The following is an 18,521-nucleotide window of genomic DNA, read 5'->3' as shown; positions in this document are numbered from 1 at the left end:
ATTCCAGAATGGAAGTGGGAGAGGATCACAATGGACTTTGTGACAGGATTGCCTAGGAGTCAAGAGGGTTATGATTCGATATGGGTGATTGTTGACAGGTTGACAAAATCAGCCCATTTTCTGCCAGTTAAGATTACTTATGGATATGCAAAGTTGGCGGAATTGTTTATTAGTGAGATTGTACGGTTGCAAGGAGTGCCAATCTCGATAGTGTCTGATAGAGGTCCACAGTTTACATCACGGTTTTGGGTGAAATTTCAAGAAGCTATGGGTACTAAAGTGCAGTTGAGTACAGCTTTCCACCCTCAGACAGATGGTCAGTCTGAGAGGACTATTCAGACCTTGGAGGATATGTTAAGGGCTTGTGTTATGGATTTTGGAGTTGGTTGGAGTAAGTTCCTACCATTAGTGGAATTTGCTTACAACAACAGTTATCAGGCTAGTATAGAGATGGCACCTTATGAGGCTTTGTATGGTCGGAAGTGTAGATCACCAGTTTGTTGGTTTGAGGTTGGTGAGAAGAGGCTAATAGGACCGGAGTTGATTCAGATTACCTCAGAGAAGATAGAGGTAATTAGAAAGAAGCTTCAAACAACTCAGAGTAGACAGAAAAGTTACGCGGATAAAAGAAGGCGTGACTTAGAGTTTTCAGTGGGTGATTGTGTGTTCTTAAAAGTATCACCTACAAAAGGAGTATTCAGGTTTGGGAAGAAAGACAAGTTGAGTCCTCGATTCATTGGACCGTATGAGATTCTGGAGAGAGTTGGGGTAGTTGCTTATAGGTTAGCATTACCACCAAAACTTGTCTGCTATTCATCCGGTATTTTTATGTTTCCATGTTAAGAAAAATATATGTCAGATCCATCACATGTATTAGAGGTTCATCCCATTGACTTGAGGGATGATATGGTTTTATGAGGTGCAACCGGAAGCTATAGTCGACCGACAAGTGAGGAAGCTTAGGTCAAAGGACATAGCTTCAGTGAAAGTGAAATGGAAAGGCCATTCACGTGAGGAAGCGACATGGGAGCTCGAGGACAAGATGCGTGAGGAGTATCCTCATCTTTTCGATAATCTTGGTAAGTATTCAATCTTTTCTATTAAGTTTCGAGGACGAAACTTTTATAAGGTGGGGAGATTGTAATGTTTTGAAATAAATGAGTTGGAAAATACAATAAAGCCCTTGAAGGCTTAAAAGTTGGAATAAATGAATGAGGGGTATAGTTGTAATTGGACAAATAGTTGATATATATAAATAGGAAGTAAAAAAAAAAAAAAAGAGGAAAGAGTGATCTGAAATTAGAGAGCAGAACCGTGAGAGAGAAGAGAGAAAGAAGAAGAAGAGAATAGAAGGGAAAATAAGGGAACAAGGAAGGGATTTGGAGGAAATAAGTGGAAAATGTAAGATTTAGGTTGTTTAATATGTATAATATGTTCATTAAGCTTTAATTTAAGTTTTGATGAATGTTAGGGTTTTGAGAATTTGTGTTTTGGTTTAAATTGATGAATTAAATTGAAGGTTAGGGGTTGATTGTTGTGGGTAATTGATTATTAAGTTGATTATGGAAGATTGTGATGATTTTGAGTTATAGTTTTGTTTGAATGGTGAATTTGTGTTAGAAATCAGGGGATAACAGTAGGTGATCTGTTGAAATTCTGGGTTTGAGGTTGAAGATGACGAAAATTCAATTTGGTCCCTCAATTTCCGAAAATTACAGTTTAGTCCCCGAACTTTGGAAAATTACAAATTGGTCCCTGGAGCATATTCCGAGATTCTGAACAGAATAACATATGAATTATGGACATAATTACTGTATAGATAAGAGAATTTAACACTTTCAATTTAGTCCTCCAATTTGACAAAAAAGTACGATTTGACCCTAAAATTTTGGTAAAATTCCAGAATGATCCCTGAAGCATAATGATACATCCTGGACAGAATTGAGGATTAATTAAGGTCAGAATTTCAGTATATTCATGGATTTATGACAAATTTCAGTTTGGTCCTCCATTTGATAAAAGTTACAATTTGGCCCTAAAAATATGGAAAAATTACAGATTAGTCCCTAGCTGCAATATTAGCTTTTGCAGATTAGTTTGAATGAATAATTAAGGGTTATTTAGTGAATTATTACCAATTTTATTAGTTGTTTTTATTATGGATTAGATTTCGGGAAAACCGTTAGATTTTGGGTTTTTGAGAAAATTACCTAGTTAGTTCAAAACCATATAGGGTTACGGTATACACCCTTAGTTAAGTGTATTAAATAGATTAAATGTTCTTTCGAGTCGTTTTTGAATATGTCTCCTTTGTATTCAGATAATCATGATATTCTACCGGCAGGACGTCAGTAGAATTTCCTTCGGTTTCAGCTTGTGTGTGTTGTTTGCTTTTGAGTCAGGTGAGTGGATAATTTTCCATATGCATGAGAAATACTATAAATATTTGATTTGTTAATATGAATTGGATCATGCTTCTTGATAATATATATTGATTATTTATCCTTGTTTATGATAAAGCATGATCAATTATTGAATCTGAATTCTTGATATGAACCAGTATGTATTTTGAAGTGAATTCTGAATTGATGCTCCTCATTTGAGTGATGTCATGAGTTGAGCTTTGAGATATGAATATGTTTGTTTGATTATGATTATGAACCTATGGTATGTCAGTCAGAATACCCATGCTAACAGGGTAGTGTTAGTCTTTGTGCACATCGTATCTGAACCCTAGTTGGTCGGGGGAGACACCAACCTGTGTGGACTGATCATCCCACAGTACGGAGCCTCATGCTCATTGCATTTTGATTTTCTGACGAGTTCTACCATATGATATTCTTGTTATGGCCTATTTGATAAACCTTCGTATAAGAACTAAAGCCATACTTGTGTATATATTTCTCATTGCTATATTACCTCGTGTGTGTATATTGAACGTTATCTACTCACTGAGTTGTTGAACTCACCCTCTCATTATTTATCCTTTTCAGGCTTATAGCTTGATAGCAGGTTACTTTTGTTGAACCTTCCGAACCTGCCTTTTGGTTGTAATTTGTACCTTCCTTTTGTGTCAAGTTAGTGCTCCAAAACTATGAAATTATATTAACTCTTGTATTAAGACAATCGAATTATGTTATGAAATTAATTTGTTGTTAATGCTGTGCTAAACTCTGATTGAGTTGTTCAAAAGATTGTATGTAAGTTTGGGTTCGCATAGGTTTGGAACCTTGGAGGGGAACCTTGCCTATGTGCCGGTCATGGATCCGGGATTCGGGTCGTGACAAATTTTATGTAGAAAAAAAAGATTCAGCTGAGTATCAGATCCTTGAACACTTCTTACTGCCACGTTAATGGAGAATACTTCTCAGCGCAAATTCATCAAATTGTGCCTCGTGGACTAATTTAAGAACTAGCTTTCCATTCTTTTTCGCCATCTCCACAGTGTACATCAACATCTGCCAGAGTACCACAATCTAGCTTTTACTTAACGAGTCGCAGAAAGTTGGTGACTTCAAATTATTGACCTTGAACACAAGACAATAATTGCCACATGAACTGATAAACCTTGAAAAAAGAAAAGGATTTTGCCCGGGAAGAATACCATGTTACGAAAGAAAAATAAGACACCAACTGCTCTCCATGTAAAGTGAACGTGAAGAAACTGAGGGTTAGAGTTTAACTAGTTAGGTTTTGGATTTGTTTCTTAGATATTACTAATTTGAGTTCTATAAACCTCAGAGTTATTAGGGGCTTGCATGATCGTTAACTTCATGGCCAATGAAATTAGTCGAGATACACACAAACTAATCTAAATATCTATGTTAATCTAAAAAAAAAAAGTAAAATGTGATGAACCTTAGAAAAACTTGCTTGGATATGTGCTCTCTTTGTGGATAATACACTATCAGAATTTTTAAATTTACTAATGAAATATTATGATGATATTTATACTTGCAATCCATAAGTATGAATTTTCCTAATAGGCTCACATGTGAAAATGATTAGAATATACTGACAAACTAATCCCATCAGTACTAATTTAAAGATATTTTAAAAAATCTATATATTAAACACAAATAGAAAATAATTAAAATCAAAATCAAATATTTATTATAAATTTAATATTTATAAATTCAAATACAATTAATCTAGAATAGACGCAATGAAAAAGAAGGAGGTGGTGGGGTCTTTCGTTGGGATCATGTGGCAAATAAGAGAGAGCACATATATCACTTATCTATAATCTCATTTTCATTATCAATTAACGGAGTTCGACTATTTTAACACCAAGTCATTTATAATCATCAATAAAATAGGTTGTCTAAACTTACTCGATAGTCTAAAATTATCTTCTAAATGCCACCCTAGAAAAAAAGTGTTTGGTGATTGGATGATCTCACACACACTGCCTGAATAACGCAAGAGTCATCCACACACAGCAACATGTTGCACAAACTAGCAAGGTTTTTTAAATAATATTTAATAAATGTCAATTACAATAATACCCTTGAACAACCTTCAAATTTACATTAAAACCAATATAAAATTATGGAAAAGCCCTTGTAAGATAGTTATGTTGATTTTGTCTTTAAGAGCATCAAAATAATTATATTGTTTTGAGAAAAAAAATGAAATGATAAAAAAAAAACCCCAAATGAAAAGCATTATATTTTTTATTCTAAAATTAAAATAGTAATTTCACTGTGCCAAAACAAAAGAAAATGACAAATTTAACTTGTACAATATGTCATCGATAATTGCATCCTTATCCCCTCCCCTGCGGCTATTTCAATAGTTTTTCTATTCAAAGATAATTTCATAATTATAACATTACAATAAATAGTGTCATCAGTTTTGCGACGTCAGCAGGTAAGCCCAACTGTTTTAGAATTTGAACACTGCACGTTTCACAATAGTTGCTGTCACTCCATGCAAGCATAGAACACTTCAGATGAACCCTAAGGGTACAAGTGGTTACTAAATACCCCCGTACAAGTTCACCTTCCCCTAGCTTTTGCATCCTCCTGTAGCTTGTTTTTGGATTTCTCCAGCTCTACCACGATGGAGTGGACGCAAGTGCAAACTAACCTCACAAGCAAAGAAGCCCTATGCCTCTTTCCTCTACAAATTATATGTAAAATGGCGAAAGACCATGCTCAAGTTAAACACGTCCTCCAATTCTGACCATTTGTGCCCTAAGAAAGAACCTCAAACTTGCTCTTCAAAGCCGATTTTCTTGTTCTGGTGGACTGCCAAGTTCATTCTACTACCAAACAGTAAAAAAAAAAAAAAAAAAAGACAAGCAATATTCACTAAATTATGCAGTCCATTTCATAAATATAAAAGAAAGAGAGGAGGGGTGAAAAGGAGTGACCTTCAGAGGACGTGGTGACTTCGGTTGGGGTTTTGGATTCAAGGCAAGCAGAAGCAATGGCTCCGTGTACAGGAAAAAGCGAGCTCTGAAATGCGGGAATGGCAACGGAGGGTCAAATTGGGAAGACGAATTGAAGAAAATTGAGAAACCGAAATTCATATTGTTAACGTGTGATCTTCTTTTTTTTTTAATTCAATGCGTATATCTTTGGATTAACTTACGCAACAATCTTTTGTTCAAGACAACTCATTTCGGTTTGATACATTCAAAAAAATAAATTATTATAACTTCAAGGATCGAACTTAGAAAGCCGAGGGAAGTAGAACTCCTTGACCATCGAATCAACCACTAGGAATTTCAAAATTACAGCAAACGATTTTTACTATACATCATTGCTATGCCCTGCTTTAGGATTGGTATTTTTTGGGGGATGAAATTATCATTTCAAGTTAATACCAAAACTATACATTTTGAAAATTAAAACTCTTCATCGTCAATTGTTGACCTAGTAATGGGTATTGACCATCTTCCCAGATGAGCCGTGTAATTTATACACCGGATAGTCCCTCTACCAGTAGGTCCATCGGGAAAGTCCAGGACACTAATGCTCCCGGCGTCAAGATGGAATGATCCCATCCAGTCTGCGGTCAGATTTAGGCAGTGCCCCATTAATGCAATGTGAATAGCAGGATCACCAACTGCAACCACAATCTTTTCGGGCTTGGATTCATCAGACAATTCATTTAACAGAGATTGCCAGGCTTTCCCAGACTGTTCCCACAGTGCTGACAGTGCCTCATCCTCAAATCTATTTAAGAATCCAGGCTGAAGTGGTGGAACCTCAGTTGCATCCTGTGGAGATTATAAAGAAGAAAATTACATGGACTATCGCATACTAACACAGTGAAGTTAGTTACTTGCATGGCTTTGGATTAAAACATAGCAAAGTGGCAAGATCATGCATGCATTCTTTTGAGACTCAGCATCCAATTATTTGGCATGCTTGTTTAGTTTCTTACAAAATTCTACTCAGAATAGTCATAATATGCCAAAAAATTTGCTTCATATCTTGCCTTGTTTGATAGTTGAAGGATGTCTCTGACATCAAGTTCCTTGATCTGTTTCATCTCTACACACCGCGGCACGCAGTCAGCACCCAAGCAATCTGCAGCTTCTTGCACCTGCAATTGAGTAAGCTGGTCATGGCTGGAAAAAAAACCTCGGCAGTGAAGCAAAAATTCTCCTCGACAAGTCAAATCTCAGAACCAACTCATTTTCCCACTATGTATATTCAACATACTGACTCGAGTACGGAGGAAGAGCTTACTCTGGAGATAGTCGTTGCCATCTCAACACAAGCATTCTTAGGACTGCTGACTATGGTGCTCACATTCAGATCAAGAAGCAGTTCTGCAGTTTTCTGGGACTGTCAAGGGTTGTGAAAAGAAATTCAGGACATGACTTTGTGACAACTATTATGTACTGTTATATGGATGAGGTACCTGTATAATTCCAAGCATGCTCATTGGCTGATTCCCAGAATTTGAAAAGGTAGCCTGGAAAACATTGAAGGGGTCAAATATCCCGTCAAAGAGACAAACCAAAATTGCTGCAAAGTAAGACCAGAAAAGTTCACATTAACTCTCAAATGATCACATTAACTTGCAGGCAACAAGTGTTTTCTTGTATTGAATGAAATGTCATCTTCAAAGTTCAATAGCGGATTCCACGAGGCACCAACTCACTCCCTACATCAAGCATCATTGGCTACTCTTAGCTTGTTTAGATATGTTGCATGCTTGCTGTAGTGCTATGTGCACGAGACTAGTGTTTTTTGTTTTTACCTAAACATATTCATTTCCACACGACAGCATGCAGTTATTTTGATATTACATTAACTGTTCCCTTCAACACAATATTTCAAGTGTAGAAGTGTTCAAATTTTCTCCTGACTCTTCCCAGTCATAAACTCAAGAAATATAATGCATCTCCCACCCTAACTATCGATGTTGCAGAATCCAATATCTCACTTATGATAAGACTACAAATATTAACCTACACCAAGTCCAAGAGGAGACAAGAGCACTCACTGTGTTTCCTTTACTATCCTACCGCAAGCATTGAGCATATCTACTTAGACAACTGATCAAGAAAGAAGATGGAGGCAACATTAGCAAAAACATTGTCTATGATCGCTACAAACCTCTGTACCACCCTGCATGGTTCCATGAGAAACGAGTATGATCCGCTTACTGGTTTTTCTGCCTGCAGAACTTCCAGCAGCAACAGGTGAATTGGGTGTCTGCATCAATATTGCAATAGAACTTAACAGATAAAGCAACATGTTACAGAAACCATGTAGTATAGCTAGACTTCTTGTTAAACTACAAAAATAAATTGTGTGCAAGATATCACTATAATCTCACATAAGAACTAGGAATTGTTTAACCTGCAATCAATACAGCATTACTAGTGAGCGTTTTGCTGAATCATTCGTCAAAAAATGCATTTTACAGAATCCTTATCAATCATTTCAAGATCCCATAAAGAGTAGTTATCAAAGGATTGCCTTCCTAGAGTCGTTGTCCAATGTCACAATTGGTTGTAGAATACCATACACATTGAAGTTCGAAACATGCCTATTTATTTTCCCTGGAGATTAGTTACAGTGACATGTGCAACATTATACAAGTCTTTATCATTAAACTTGCAGCGAACCTGATTTAAACGATTAAGACAAATATAAGGAGATCCATCTCCACCATCAACTCGTGGGGCGAAATCCAGCACACTCACACCACAATTACTCTGAAGCAAAATCCTAAAATACTCCGTCCCTAATCCTGATTGCACAATAAAAAACATAAACGCAAAATCTAAATCCTCTTTTTCTTCAGTATTACAAATCACAAAACACAAACAATATAGAAGTACTAACCAATAGCTGTAGCAACAAGAGCCTGATTAACAGCGTTATGAGCAACCACAAGAACAGACCTACTTTCATGTGCAAGAATTTTATTCCAGCAATTCCTCGCCCGCCCCCACAACTCCCTCACAGGAAAATGGCCATCAATATTAAAATTCGCCGCATCAACTTGCCATTGCCTAAACGCTGCTCCGAACTTCGCCTTCCCCTCATGCTTCAATAACCCCTTTTAAATTTTAAAAAAGAAAAAATCAATTACTATAATATTCTAAGCATTATTTTTTAATAAATAAAACAAAATTTCAAAAACGGAAATAAAACTCACTTGAAATGAATAAAGATCAATTTCTCTCAAATCAGAATCCGTAATCATGTTCACCTTTCGCGATCCCCATATGATCTCCGCCGTTCTTTTCGACCGAATCAAAGGGCTGAAAATGAACCACAATTAACCACAGAACTCATTACAAAAATTAACGAAAAAATAGAAACAAAACGACAACTAAAGCTCTATAAAACGGCATCGCAGAGGGGAGAGACCTGGAGAAGCAAACATCGAAGGAATCATCGATGAGCATTTGACGAGAGGTCTCGGCTTGAGCCTCGCCTTTCTTAGTCAAAACGGAGAAATCAGAGCTGCCTTGGATCCGTCCTTCTTCATTCCACGTGCTTTGCCCATGACGCACAAGAACTACTCTCTTTGCTGCTTTGATTGAAGGAAACGGTGTCGTGGAGTAGAGCTCGGAGCTCAGTAAGTTCTTTTCATTTGATGTTTTTTCCTCTACAGCTTCTTGGATGCTTGAGGATGAAGATGAACGGATTGTGAAAAGAAGACGGTGGTTTCTGTGGTGGATGAGGCTGCGGTTGTGGTGGTGGCGGAGGGGAAGAGACGGAGGAGGTGAAACTGAAAGCATTTGCAAGATTTTCTTGTGTGGTTTCGTTGTGATTAGTCTTGGCGCTTATTTGTGTTCGTTTTGTTGGTTGAGTGGTCAGTGATTACCGTTGCTACTGTATCCAAACTGAACGAATGACGCGTGTCCCAAAAAGGAAGATTTTTCCTTTTCAGTTCGAATGTATTTTATTTTGAAAAAAAAAAAAAACTTTAAACTGTGATTAATTATTATCATGGTGCCTGATTAATTTTGTATTTGTTATTAATCTGGATGACAATCCAAGCTTGATTTATAACTAAAAATTCACTATTTCAACAAAACCCTTTGAAAGACCGGGATAATATTCATTTAAATTGGATTCTTTTTAATATGTTTTTGTACAAATAAATAATAATAAATTGTTTGCTTTTTTTATTTTTTTTAAATGAATTTATGGATATCAAATTAAAATGATTCCACTTCACTGTCCAAGCAAATGGCTACGAGGTTCTTTCAAGGAAAAATAGCGGAAAAGTGTTACGAGGTTGCCAAACAGAACCCAAGTTGAAATTTTGCCTCTGAAATAAACACCAGCTCACTCTATGGAGGTATTGCATTTGCCAGGCAACAAAGAAAAAGTTGCAGAAACGCACGGTGAAAAGATAGCTACATATGCAAGGAATATACTTTGAGTACAATTTTCATAAATACCTGCCTATCACAGCAAAGAAATGAAAACAGGGCACAATCTTATCCCTCCATGAATGACCTTGACAGCAAACGAGCGCATCGGCAGAAATGCTGAAGCACCACCACCGCTATCCTTCTCACGGGATACGAGGCAAAAAAGAAGAACAGAAAAACAGAGAGAACAAAGCAAAAATACAAACTAAAGAACTGGCTAACAAAATCACTCTTCCATTGCCTGATTTTTCTCGCTTTTTGGTTGAGAAACCTCGACTTTGATCTTGGGTAACGTGAGAGATTGGTCTTGTCGAAGCACTTGAGGAGCCTTGACCAAGTGAATCGACTGCTCCAATTCCTTTTGTGCCTCTCTCCGCTCCTTGCCTTTCCTGACCTTCAACCTGCCAAGATTTTCAGTTAACATTGATAGATTCCAGTAAATAACTGTGACTTCTCATAAAGGAGATAATAAGGTGGATGTAGAACCTCTTCTCTATGTGGCTTGCTGCCCGGTCGGATCTGACCTTATCAATCTTCTTAATAGCCTTCAAAGTATTCTCAGCAAGATTCCTATCATATCTCTCAGGCCTATTTCGCTTCCTCTCAAACTCGAAGGTTGTATCCTTTTCCAAACAAGAAGGGAATGAGCACCAGGACAAGCACAGTAACAAATCTGATGGGTTTGATTTTTCAATCCAAAGACAAAAGCAACTAAAGTCATAAACAAAAGTGAGAGGTGTCTCCTAACCTGTGTCATGTCCTTCCCGTGCAGCCTTCTATAGGCCTTGGTCCATTTTACTTTGCGAGGGTTCCTCTTCATTTTGAAGTTCTTGTGGCACTTGGATCTACAAAATCGAAAAATCTGCAAAAAAGGTTCAACTTGATGCACAACTTCTTTGGCCAACAACATTATAGGTCAGATCAGTAATATAAATCAGAAACTATGTGGATGAGCTGTCAAGCAAAATTTCACACGACAAACAATCCAACGGATTACAAACTAATAATATCCTTAATAACAAAACAAAAAAACATTCTCCAAAGTAATAGCTAAACATTACCACTAGATTTCAAAAATCTAACACCAATGCTGCAAGCTTCAATCAATTATTGATCCTCAAACCACAAATCTGATTTTCAATCCCTGAACTAAGCCCTAATTTGATACAAAAACACTCACCTGGGATTACCAGTGACTAAAGGGTCAACAAAATCTACCCAAACTACATGCCAATTTGGCGCATGAACAACAACAGATACGGCAGTGCTAACTCTTCCAAAACACCAATTCAACCACTAAAAGTAAACTCACTTATACTACAATGAGTTCAACCACCCGACCTACAAGCAAAGCGCACCGTATTTCACGACTTAGAACTAAAATTTCATTCCCCTACACAGCCCAACAACTATTCACAACTATAAACCTCAAATTGATTAGTTTCAGTCCACCCTCAAATTGATCCAACAAAAATCATTGGCATACTAGGTTATTAAAATCCTCGTAAACCAGTATTTTACCTTAGCATCATTGCGGACAAACTGGATACCGTGCCCCGGGTATACAGTCGAGGAGCAGAACCAACACTTCTCCAACCTCATTGTGTCTCTTCTTTAAAAAATATCCCCAATTTCTGAAGCAATAAATAAACCATATAAGAAATAAATTATTTCTAAATAATCCGCTAGCCACAAGAAATTGTCACATAACCTAAAAATTCTTTGCAATTTATTACAGCAAGAAAATTAGTTAAAAACATTCAAAATCGGTATCGACAAAGATTAAGGTATTCGAGTAGAGATTAGTGACTTACCGATTAGAAGACTTCGCTTCGTTGTTGTCGGCGGCGGCTGCCGGGATAGCTAGTCAGATACCTTGATTCGGTGTTCTGGAAGAGAAGAGGGCAGGAAAACCCTACTAATAAGGTTTTAGGTAACCGCCGTTATTTCTCTATCTATGATGGTCCCGATTAGTTTATAAGTTTACGAATTGGCCCCTCCTGGGATTTTTATTTATGAGGATGTCTATGCTTTGTCAAGAGTAATTAACCCCCGATTCAGCAATTCCTAGTATTTTGGCCCTTGAGTTTTTATACGTATTGAAATGGCCTCGGATTCTTATTTTTTCAATTGGACATTTTCGTTTCTATTGATGAATTGGAATTAGGTATTCAATTTTTTTTTTTATTTCTCAATTTTATATCTTTTACCAGATTAATTACACATTTTTTTTCAGATGTATTAATTATTTGAAATTTTATTTATTCCTTAGTTTTTTTTTTCATTTATTTGAAAGAGCTCATCAATTTTATTTTAGATTATTTTATTTTACTTTCTATTATTTTTCTATAGATTTGGGTCTCCCTCTCAGCTTTAACTACATGAAATGTATCCTTGTATTTGAAATAAAATTAGCAAAAAACATGATCCCAAAAATCATAACTGTAATCATTACTTTCACATAAGTTTTTTTTATTTTTTAATTTTAAAAGTATTTTAAAAAAATATTTTTTTAATTCAAATTAATTTTTTATATTTTCATATCATTTTAATGTATTAATATCATTAAAAAATAATATATATATATATATATATATATATTTTTAAATAACAAATACTTTAAAAAAATAATAAATACCACACTTATAAACATTCAAGAATTATTAAATCTATAAAGATGAAAAAAATCCAATGCACTCACCACTAAAATGAGCCTGGGCCTAGGATGTCTCCAAGATCCAATAAGAGAAAACCCACAGGGCTGAATAACATTACACGAAGACCAAACCCTAAATGAAGTCCTCGGAACACCCAAAATCAATTATTACACTCGGATGCCCTGTCCTTTGATCAGACCTAGTCTACCCACAACAAATAATAGGAACAAAACGTATATTCACTAGAAAAATCTGTATAAATACAATTACATGAGTTTAATATTACATAAACAATCTTCGATTCCAGTCCTTTAAGGATCTTTTCTTTCGTAACAAAACAACTTCTTTGTTTGGTTTTGCCCAGTTAACACGCACCACACGATCCTTTAAAGTTTTTTTTTTTTTTCCTTTACTATTAGTGCTAATTCAAATACTGGAAGCTATTCTAAACCCAAAAAAAAAAAAAGTGTTTTAAATATGTCAGGCTGCCCATTGAGAAGACCATAAGAGATTTTAACAGCCTTGTATTTGAAAGTGTGGTAGCGGTTGTTTTTCAAATAGCTTTTCGTGTTGAAAAGTATACCAATAATATTTTTTTATTTTTTAAAAATTATTTTTGATATTAGTACATTAAAGCAATTTAAAAAGTACAAATCACACCCAATTTTAATAAAAAAAACATTAAAATTTTTCAAAAAAGAGGTTTGACCGTAATGCCAACTGCCAAGCTCGAACGGCTAGTTGGTACTTTGGTAACGTCTGGCGGTCTGGGTCTGACTCTGGCTATGGCCACAGCTCCGAGCTGATGACAAAAGAGCCGTTGCTTTCTCACCTCCTGGGGGTCTGACTCTACATTTATGCTCCTCTCTCTGTTTCCTGATAAATCAAGCATCTGAGAAGAGGACAGATAAAAAAAACAAAAAAACATCCTCATTTAAATTTATAACCTCGTTATTGGGTTTTTTTTTTCCCAGGATATTTTATACTGCAAAATCTCTAGATTTGTTTTTCATTTCACAGTTAGAAATAGAATCTCAGGACTGGAGGAAAAATCAAGTGACATGCTGTCTGGAAAAGTCATAAGTACGAAACATGTGTGTGGACGTTTGACCAGTTATTTGTGGGGAAAAAATCGGTGTGAGGTTTTCTCCGTGTATAGCATGTAAATTGCGCATTGGATTTTCAATTTTTTATTTAAATAATTAATGATTATAGTATTGAGGATAAATATAATTTATAATTTATCATTATAAATCCTTATATGAGGTAAAATAAGATTTGAAAAGAATTTTAAATTTTTATCAAATAATTAATAATTATAGTATTTTAAGATAAATATAATTTGACATAATAGATACACTTCATACTATAATATCTAAATTAAAACATTATTGATTAATATAATAATGACAAGTTGCTAGATATTATATTTGATTATCAAATATAAATCAATTAATTATTGAATTGATAATAAATTAATTTATTTAATCATATTTTATTTATGATTGTGATTTATATTTGATCCAATTTATTATAAAATCTAATGTGTCACAAACTTAAGAACCATCTGCTATAAATTAGAATAGAATGATTAACCAAGTATGATTTAATTGAAAATAAGTTTTAGCAATTGATAGTGATAATTTAATTTATATAATGAATTACAATACTAGACTTAGAAAAATCAAATAGAGAGTTGATTAAATTTTTTTTCTAAAAGTGTCCTGAAACAATATGTATGCTTTTATTCCAGTAGCAAATTGATATTTTACTATTTATAAGTTTTCAATGTTGTTGTATAAATAAAATGCCATGCTTTTTATTCATTTTTTTGTAGAAAATTATACATTACATAACACTTGAAAAAACACAAAAGAAAAGGGCTAGTACTCAGGGACATAACAACTCTTCTTTTCTAAAAAGATTTAAAAGATTTCTCATTAGTAGTTCATGTGGATTACTGTTAGATGTTGGATACTTGAATGGCTTGGGTTTTATGACGATCCAACATTGAAGTAATTATTCAAAATAAAAAAGAATATTTAATTTTCAGATAATTTTTTTTAAAAACCATAAACAACTTTAAATCTATATAAAATAATTCTTGAAATTTCTAAAAAAATATTTAAATTTATCATTTTAACCTCCGTGTAGATATCTCAGAAACCCAACACTATTTCCATACACTTTTATAAATCTCACAATGTAAGCTTTTAAGACCCAACTTCTCGAGACTCTACATGGTAACTTGATTGTTTTGCTTCTATAATTAATGAATTCGCTTCTAGAACGACTAATATCCTAATTATGTTGTGATATGAATACATAAGTTATTACCAATAATAACAATAAGAAAAATCCCGCTCGATGAAAAAAAAATAAGACTATTTGATTTTGATTGAAGATACAAATAAACTAATTAAATTAAAACCTTCTATTTACCTAATTATATATTATTTCGAAACTCAAACGTTCTACTTGAAAAGTGATAGTTTAGCCCCCGACTAAACCCTAACCACAAAAAAACACAAAGCAAACAAGGTTGCCCTTGCCCTTCTTCTGGTTTCGTAAACACGAAATCAAGACCTGTTTTAGGGTCATCCAGGATAATTTAATCCGAAATAAATATTTTTCTTACTTTACTTTCATACACAAACACAAGGCCACACCTCCCTCGGGTAAAATAACTTTTTTTTCTCGTGGAGGCAGCAGATCAAAGAGAAGAATTTTTGCGTTTCATGTATAATTGTCCTTTTCAAAGAACATTCAATGTCACTCTCATGATTAATATTTAATACCAAAATCAGAGCCTTTATTGAACATTTTTCAAATCCATTAGGCTGCTTGCTGGCTATGAGGTCTCAATCCACTCCAATTCCTGCGACACGCTTTTACTTTTGTCACCGGAAAACCATGCTGGACTTCACCGCCTACACGACCCCGTGACATACGGCGCATCCTTCGTTATAGGGATTCTTTTCTTGTCTTCCTGCCCCCTTTCCCTTGGCAGTGGAGTGAAAAAATTACGTGGGATGTGTATGAGAAAGTTCTAAGCCTAAAAAAATATATAAGTGATTAAACAATAACATAATTTTTAGTTTGATTATTAGATTAAGGTAGAATTTGATAGGCATGTTTTATAAATAGTGTTCTATGATATATCAGTTTGCTATAATTAGTCAATGTCGTTTTTATGTTATTTTATGTTTTTCTAGTTATTTTCATTTTTTTTAGTTGCGTTTTGGAATTTTATTTAATTTAAGTTTTATTCCTGATTTTTCTATATTTTAGTCGTGATTTTTAGGTCTTGTTTTGACTATTATTTAAATAGCTTTCTCATTTTCTTCAATACTCTCTTAAATAAATCAAGTATTATATTATTCCATTAATATTACAAATAGTTAGACAATTAAATTACTTACAACATAACACATGCATTTAAAGTAAAAGTAAATTAAAAATAATAGTACAATATAATTTAAAAACAACTACTCTACATACATCATTCATAATTAATTTAGATATGCATACACATTTCTCGTTTCAAAATTGCATTACAAGCAAAGTATTCATTTCTTCCATTTACATCATTTGACTAAACAAAAAGTAATAAATACATGATTTACTATGACGAGAGGTATCTAAAAATTTACTTGATATCAAATACAATCAATTTTATACACAATGATAATTTACTATTATTTCTCCTATATATTTATAACATTATTTACTAAACAATTAATTTTATTTTACCTTTGACATTACCAATCAATACCATTAACATAATTTAACGATATATCGGTATCCTTTCTAGTCTAATCCATGCATATGTTTCATTGCCAAATTAACCAATCTCTCTAATTGCTTATTAACCAAGACATTAATTTCATTAACTACAAAATTAGTCTCTCCAATTATTCATTTGTCAGGACACTAATTCTCTTAACTAGAAAATTAATTTTTATAATTGTCTATTAACTAGGACACTACTCCTATTAACCAAAAAATTAGATTTTTTCATTTTAACACTCTTCAAAAAAATCAAGATACAATAAAAGAAATCTGTGATTATGATTTTAATAGTATATTTTAGTTTCTAAGGTGCCAAACACTTATGTCTAAGCATGTGAAAAAACCCTTTGCTATTGAGTAGGTCTTACCAGTAAAATTAGTATATCATTTGCTATTCATCCATTATAAAATATCAATTTTCATTTTCTATATAGATTTTAAAGTCTCAATTCAATCACATCAAAAATTCCAAATTCTTGCCATATATAAAATATCCTTAAATAACTTTTATATATATATATATATATATATATATATATATATTCATAAATACCTCAAATCAACACAACTCCACACAATTTTACATACCACATAAATTAACCAAATCCAATCCCTTTACACGAGGTTGGCCAAATTTCTCGTTCATATTTTCTATTCTTCACAGTTATTATATTATTAAGCTTTTGGATATTCAATTGAATACGTTTAAACATAAATTCCCTATCAATGAGGTCAAAATAAAATTCTTCCATTTTGAACAAGCATCGGCCGAAACTCTATGGTAAGACAAAATATGAAGATTTTCTATTTTATTTTGTGAGGTTCATATCTTATCTACCTATTAATATCTGTACTAATTTAATTTTACACAACTCCTATTGATTATACCAAAAAAATTCCAATCTCCTAATTTTCTTCCTTGAATGAAACCAACAATTAGCGAGGGAGGAATTTCTTTTCTTCCACACTTTAAATTAAATAATTATCCAATTTTATTTCATGAAAACAAGCAATATCCAATCATAATAGCAACATTTTAACAACCAAGCTCCACAATTCAATTCTCATATAAAACTAGCACTCCAAATTCTTCAACACATCACAAAATCATTCAAATTAGTCTTTTTGGTGAGTTTTTTTTATTATTATTCTTAATTGGATGATGAATCAAGTGATGAATGCAAGAAAATTAAGGTTTCCTTTCTTATTTTTCAACCCCGCAAAACCCTAACTCTCATTTTTTTTTTTTCTTAAAAAAGAACCCACCAAACCACCCAATCATCTCTCTTGATCACTTGTTTATCCCTTACTCACTCTAGTTTAGCCTTTATTTGATGGATTTATGAAGAAACTAGAAGAAGAAATAATCAAACAATTCTCACCCTCTCCTCTAAGCAAAGCCACTAGCCATCAAAAGAAATAAACAGGTATTTATAATCTAAATTTTCTATTATTTGCACATTGATCTCATTTGTCTCATTTGTCTCATTTTATCTCCACAACTTTTCTTTCTTAATTAATTTGTACCATGTTATTTCACCACTGTCATATTAATTAAATTTCTTTTCTTTTTATTTTAATCTATTTTTATTTATGGATTAGTTAGTTTAATTAATCAATAAATTTTATTTTATCAGAGAAAAGTTTTAACCGAGTCTTACATAATAAATACATTGACCTTATATTCATATATAGAGATTACAACTTCTAATTAACATAATTCAATAAACATTCTAATTAATTAGTTAAATAAAGATTTATAAACTTGACTAATAAAACTCTGCATTATGAACCGTAAGTTCAAAAAAAATGATAAATTTGATGTTCTAGACTCTTTAAAACATGATCATACTTTCTATCATTGAAAAAACTCTAATATTATCTATTGTTGAAAACACCACCCATACAAATTTTTTTAAATTTTTTATTTACTGAAAACTCCAAACATACAATTTTTTTTAAATCTTGAACATATTTATCTTTATATTCATGGAGATTCTAAAAATTGTAATTATCATAATGTAATAAGATTTCCAATTAACTAATTAAATAAAGATTTTAAAATAAAAATTCTATCTCAATTAAAAAATCCTTCTTGCCAGAGTCAATGTTATGCTTGACTGCATTACTACTCACTAATTAATCAACAAATAAACAAAGTTGTTGCAAATTGACTTGGAATTGCGTCCTTAGCCGGAATCACTCGCAAT

At 33.3% G+C, this 18,521-nt stretch overlaps 2 protein-coding genes and 1 long non-coding RNA gene across 3 annotated transcripts; 1 reads left to right on the top strand and 2 right to left on the bottom strand.

Moving 5' to 3' along the window:
• Positions 1 to 875: 875 nt before the first annotated feature.
• On the top strand, positions 876 to 3,159 carry LOC140955525 (uncharacterized). Its single transcript, XR_012169760.1, has 3 exons — positions 876 to 1,401; positions 2,321 to 2,402; positions 2,994 to 3,159. It is a non-coding gene; the product is annotated as an uncharacterized lncRNA (long non-coding RNA).
• Positions 3,160 to 5,645: 2,486 nt separating this feature from the next.
• LOC118040080 (probable 2-carboxy-D-arabinitol-1-phosphatase) lies at positions 5,646 to 9,369 on the bottom strand. Its single transcript, XM_035046942.2, has 9 exons — positions 8,847 to 9,369; positions 8,632 to 8,737; positions 8,316 to 8,532; positions 8,096 to 8,220; positions 7,581 to 7,679; positions 6,880 to 6,933; positions 6,705 to 6,803; positions 6,451 to 6,558; positions 5,646 to 6,229 (listed from the first exon to the last, which is right to left on the bottom strand). The coding sequence occupies exons 1-9, from the start codon at positions 9,218 to 9,220 to the stop codon at positions 5,855 to 5,857; spliced, it is 1,557 nt and encodes a 518-aa protein (XP_034902833.1). The 5' UTR covers positions 9,221 to 9,369; the 3' UTR covers positions 5,646 to 5,854.
• A 448-nt stretch (positions 9,370 to 9,817) lies between these two features.
• LOC118040081 (probable ribosome biogenesis protein RLP24) lies at positions 9,818 to 11,834 on the bottom strand. Its single transcript, XM_035046943.2, has 5 exons — positions 11,677 to 11,834; positions 11,384 to 11,496; positions 10,611 to 10,724; positions 10,349 to 10,485; positions 9,818 to 10,263 (listed from the first exon to the last, which is right to left on the bottom strand). The coding sequence occupies exons 2-5, from the start codon at positions 11,462 to 11,464 to the stop codon at positions 10,089 to 10,091; spliced, it is 507 nt and encodes a 168-aa protein (XP_034902834.1). The 5' UTR covers positions 11,465 to 11,496; positions 11,677 to 11,834; the 3' UTR covers positions 9,818 to 10,088.
• Positions 11,835 to 18,521: the final 6,687 nt, after the last annotated feature.

Source organism: Populus alba, chromosome 4 (assembly GCF_005239225.2).
Source record: "Populus alba chromosome 4, ASM523922v2, whole genome shotgun sequence".
In the NCBI taxonomy this organism is placed as follows: Eukaryota; Viridiplantae; Streptophyta; class Magnoliopsida; order Malpighiales; family Salicaceae; genus Populus; species Populus alba.
The sequence above is the reverse complement of the archived record's forward strand: the minus strand, read 5'-3'. Positions and strand labels throughout refer to the sequence as shown.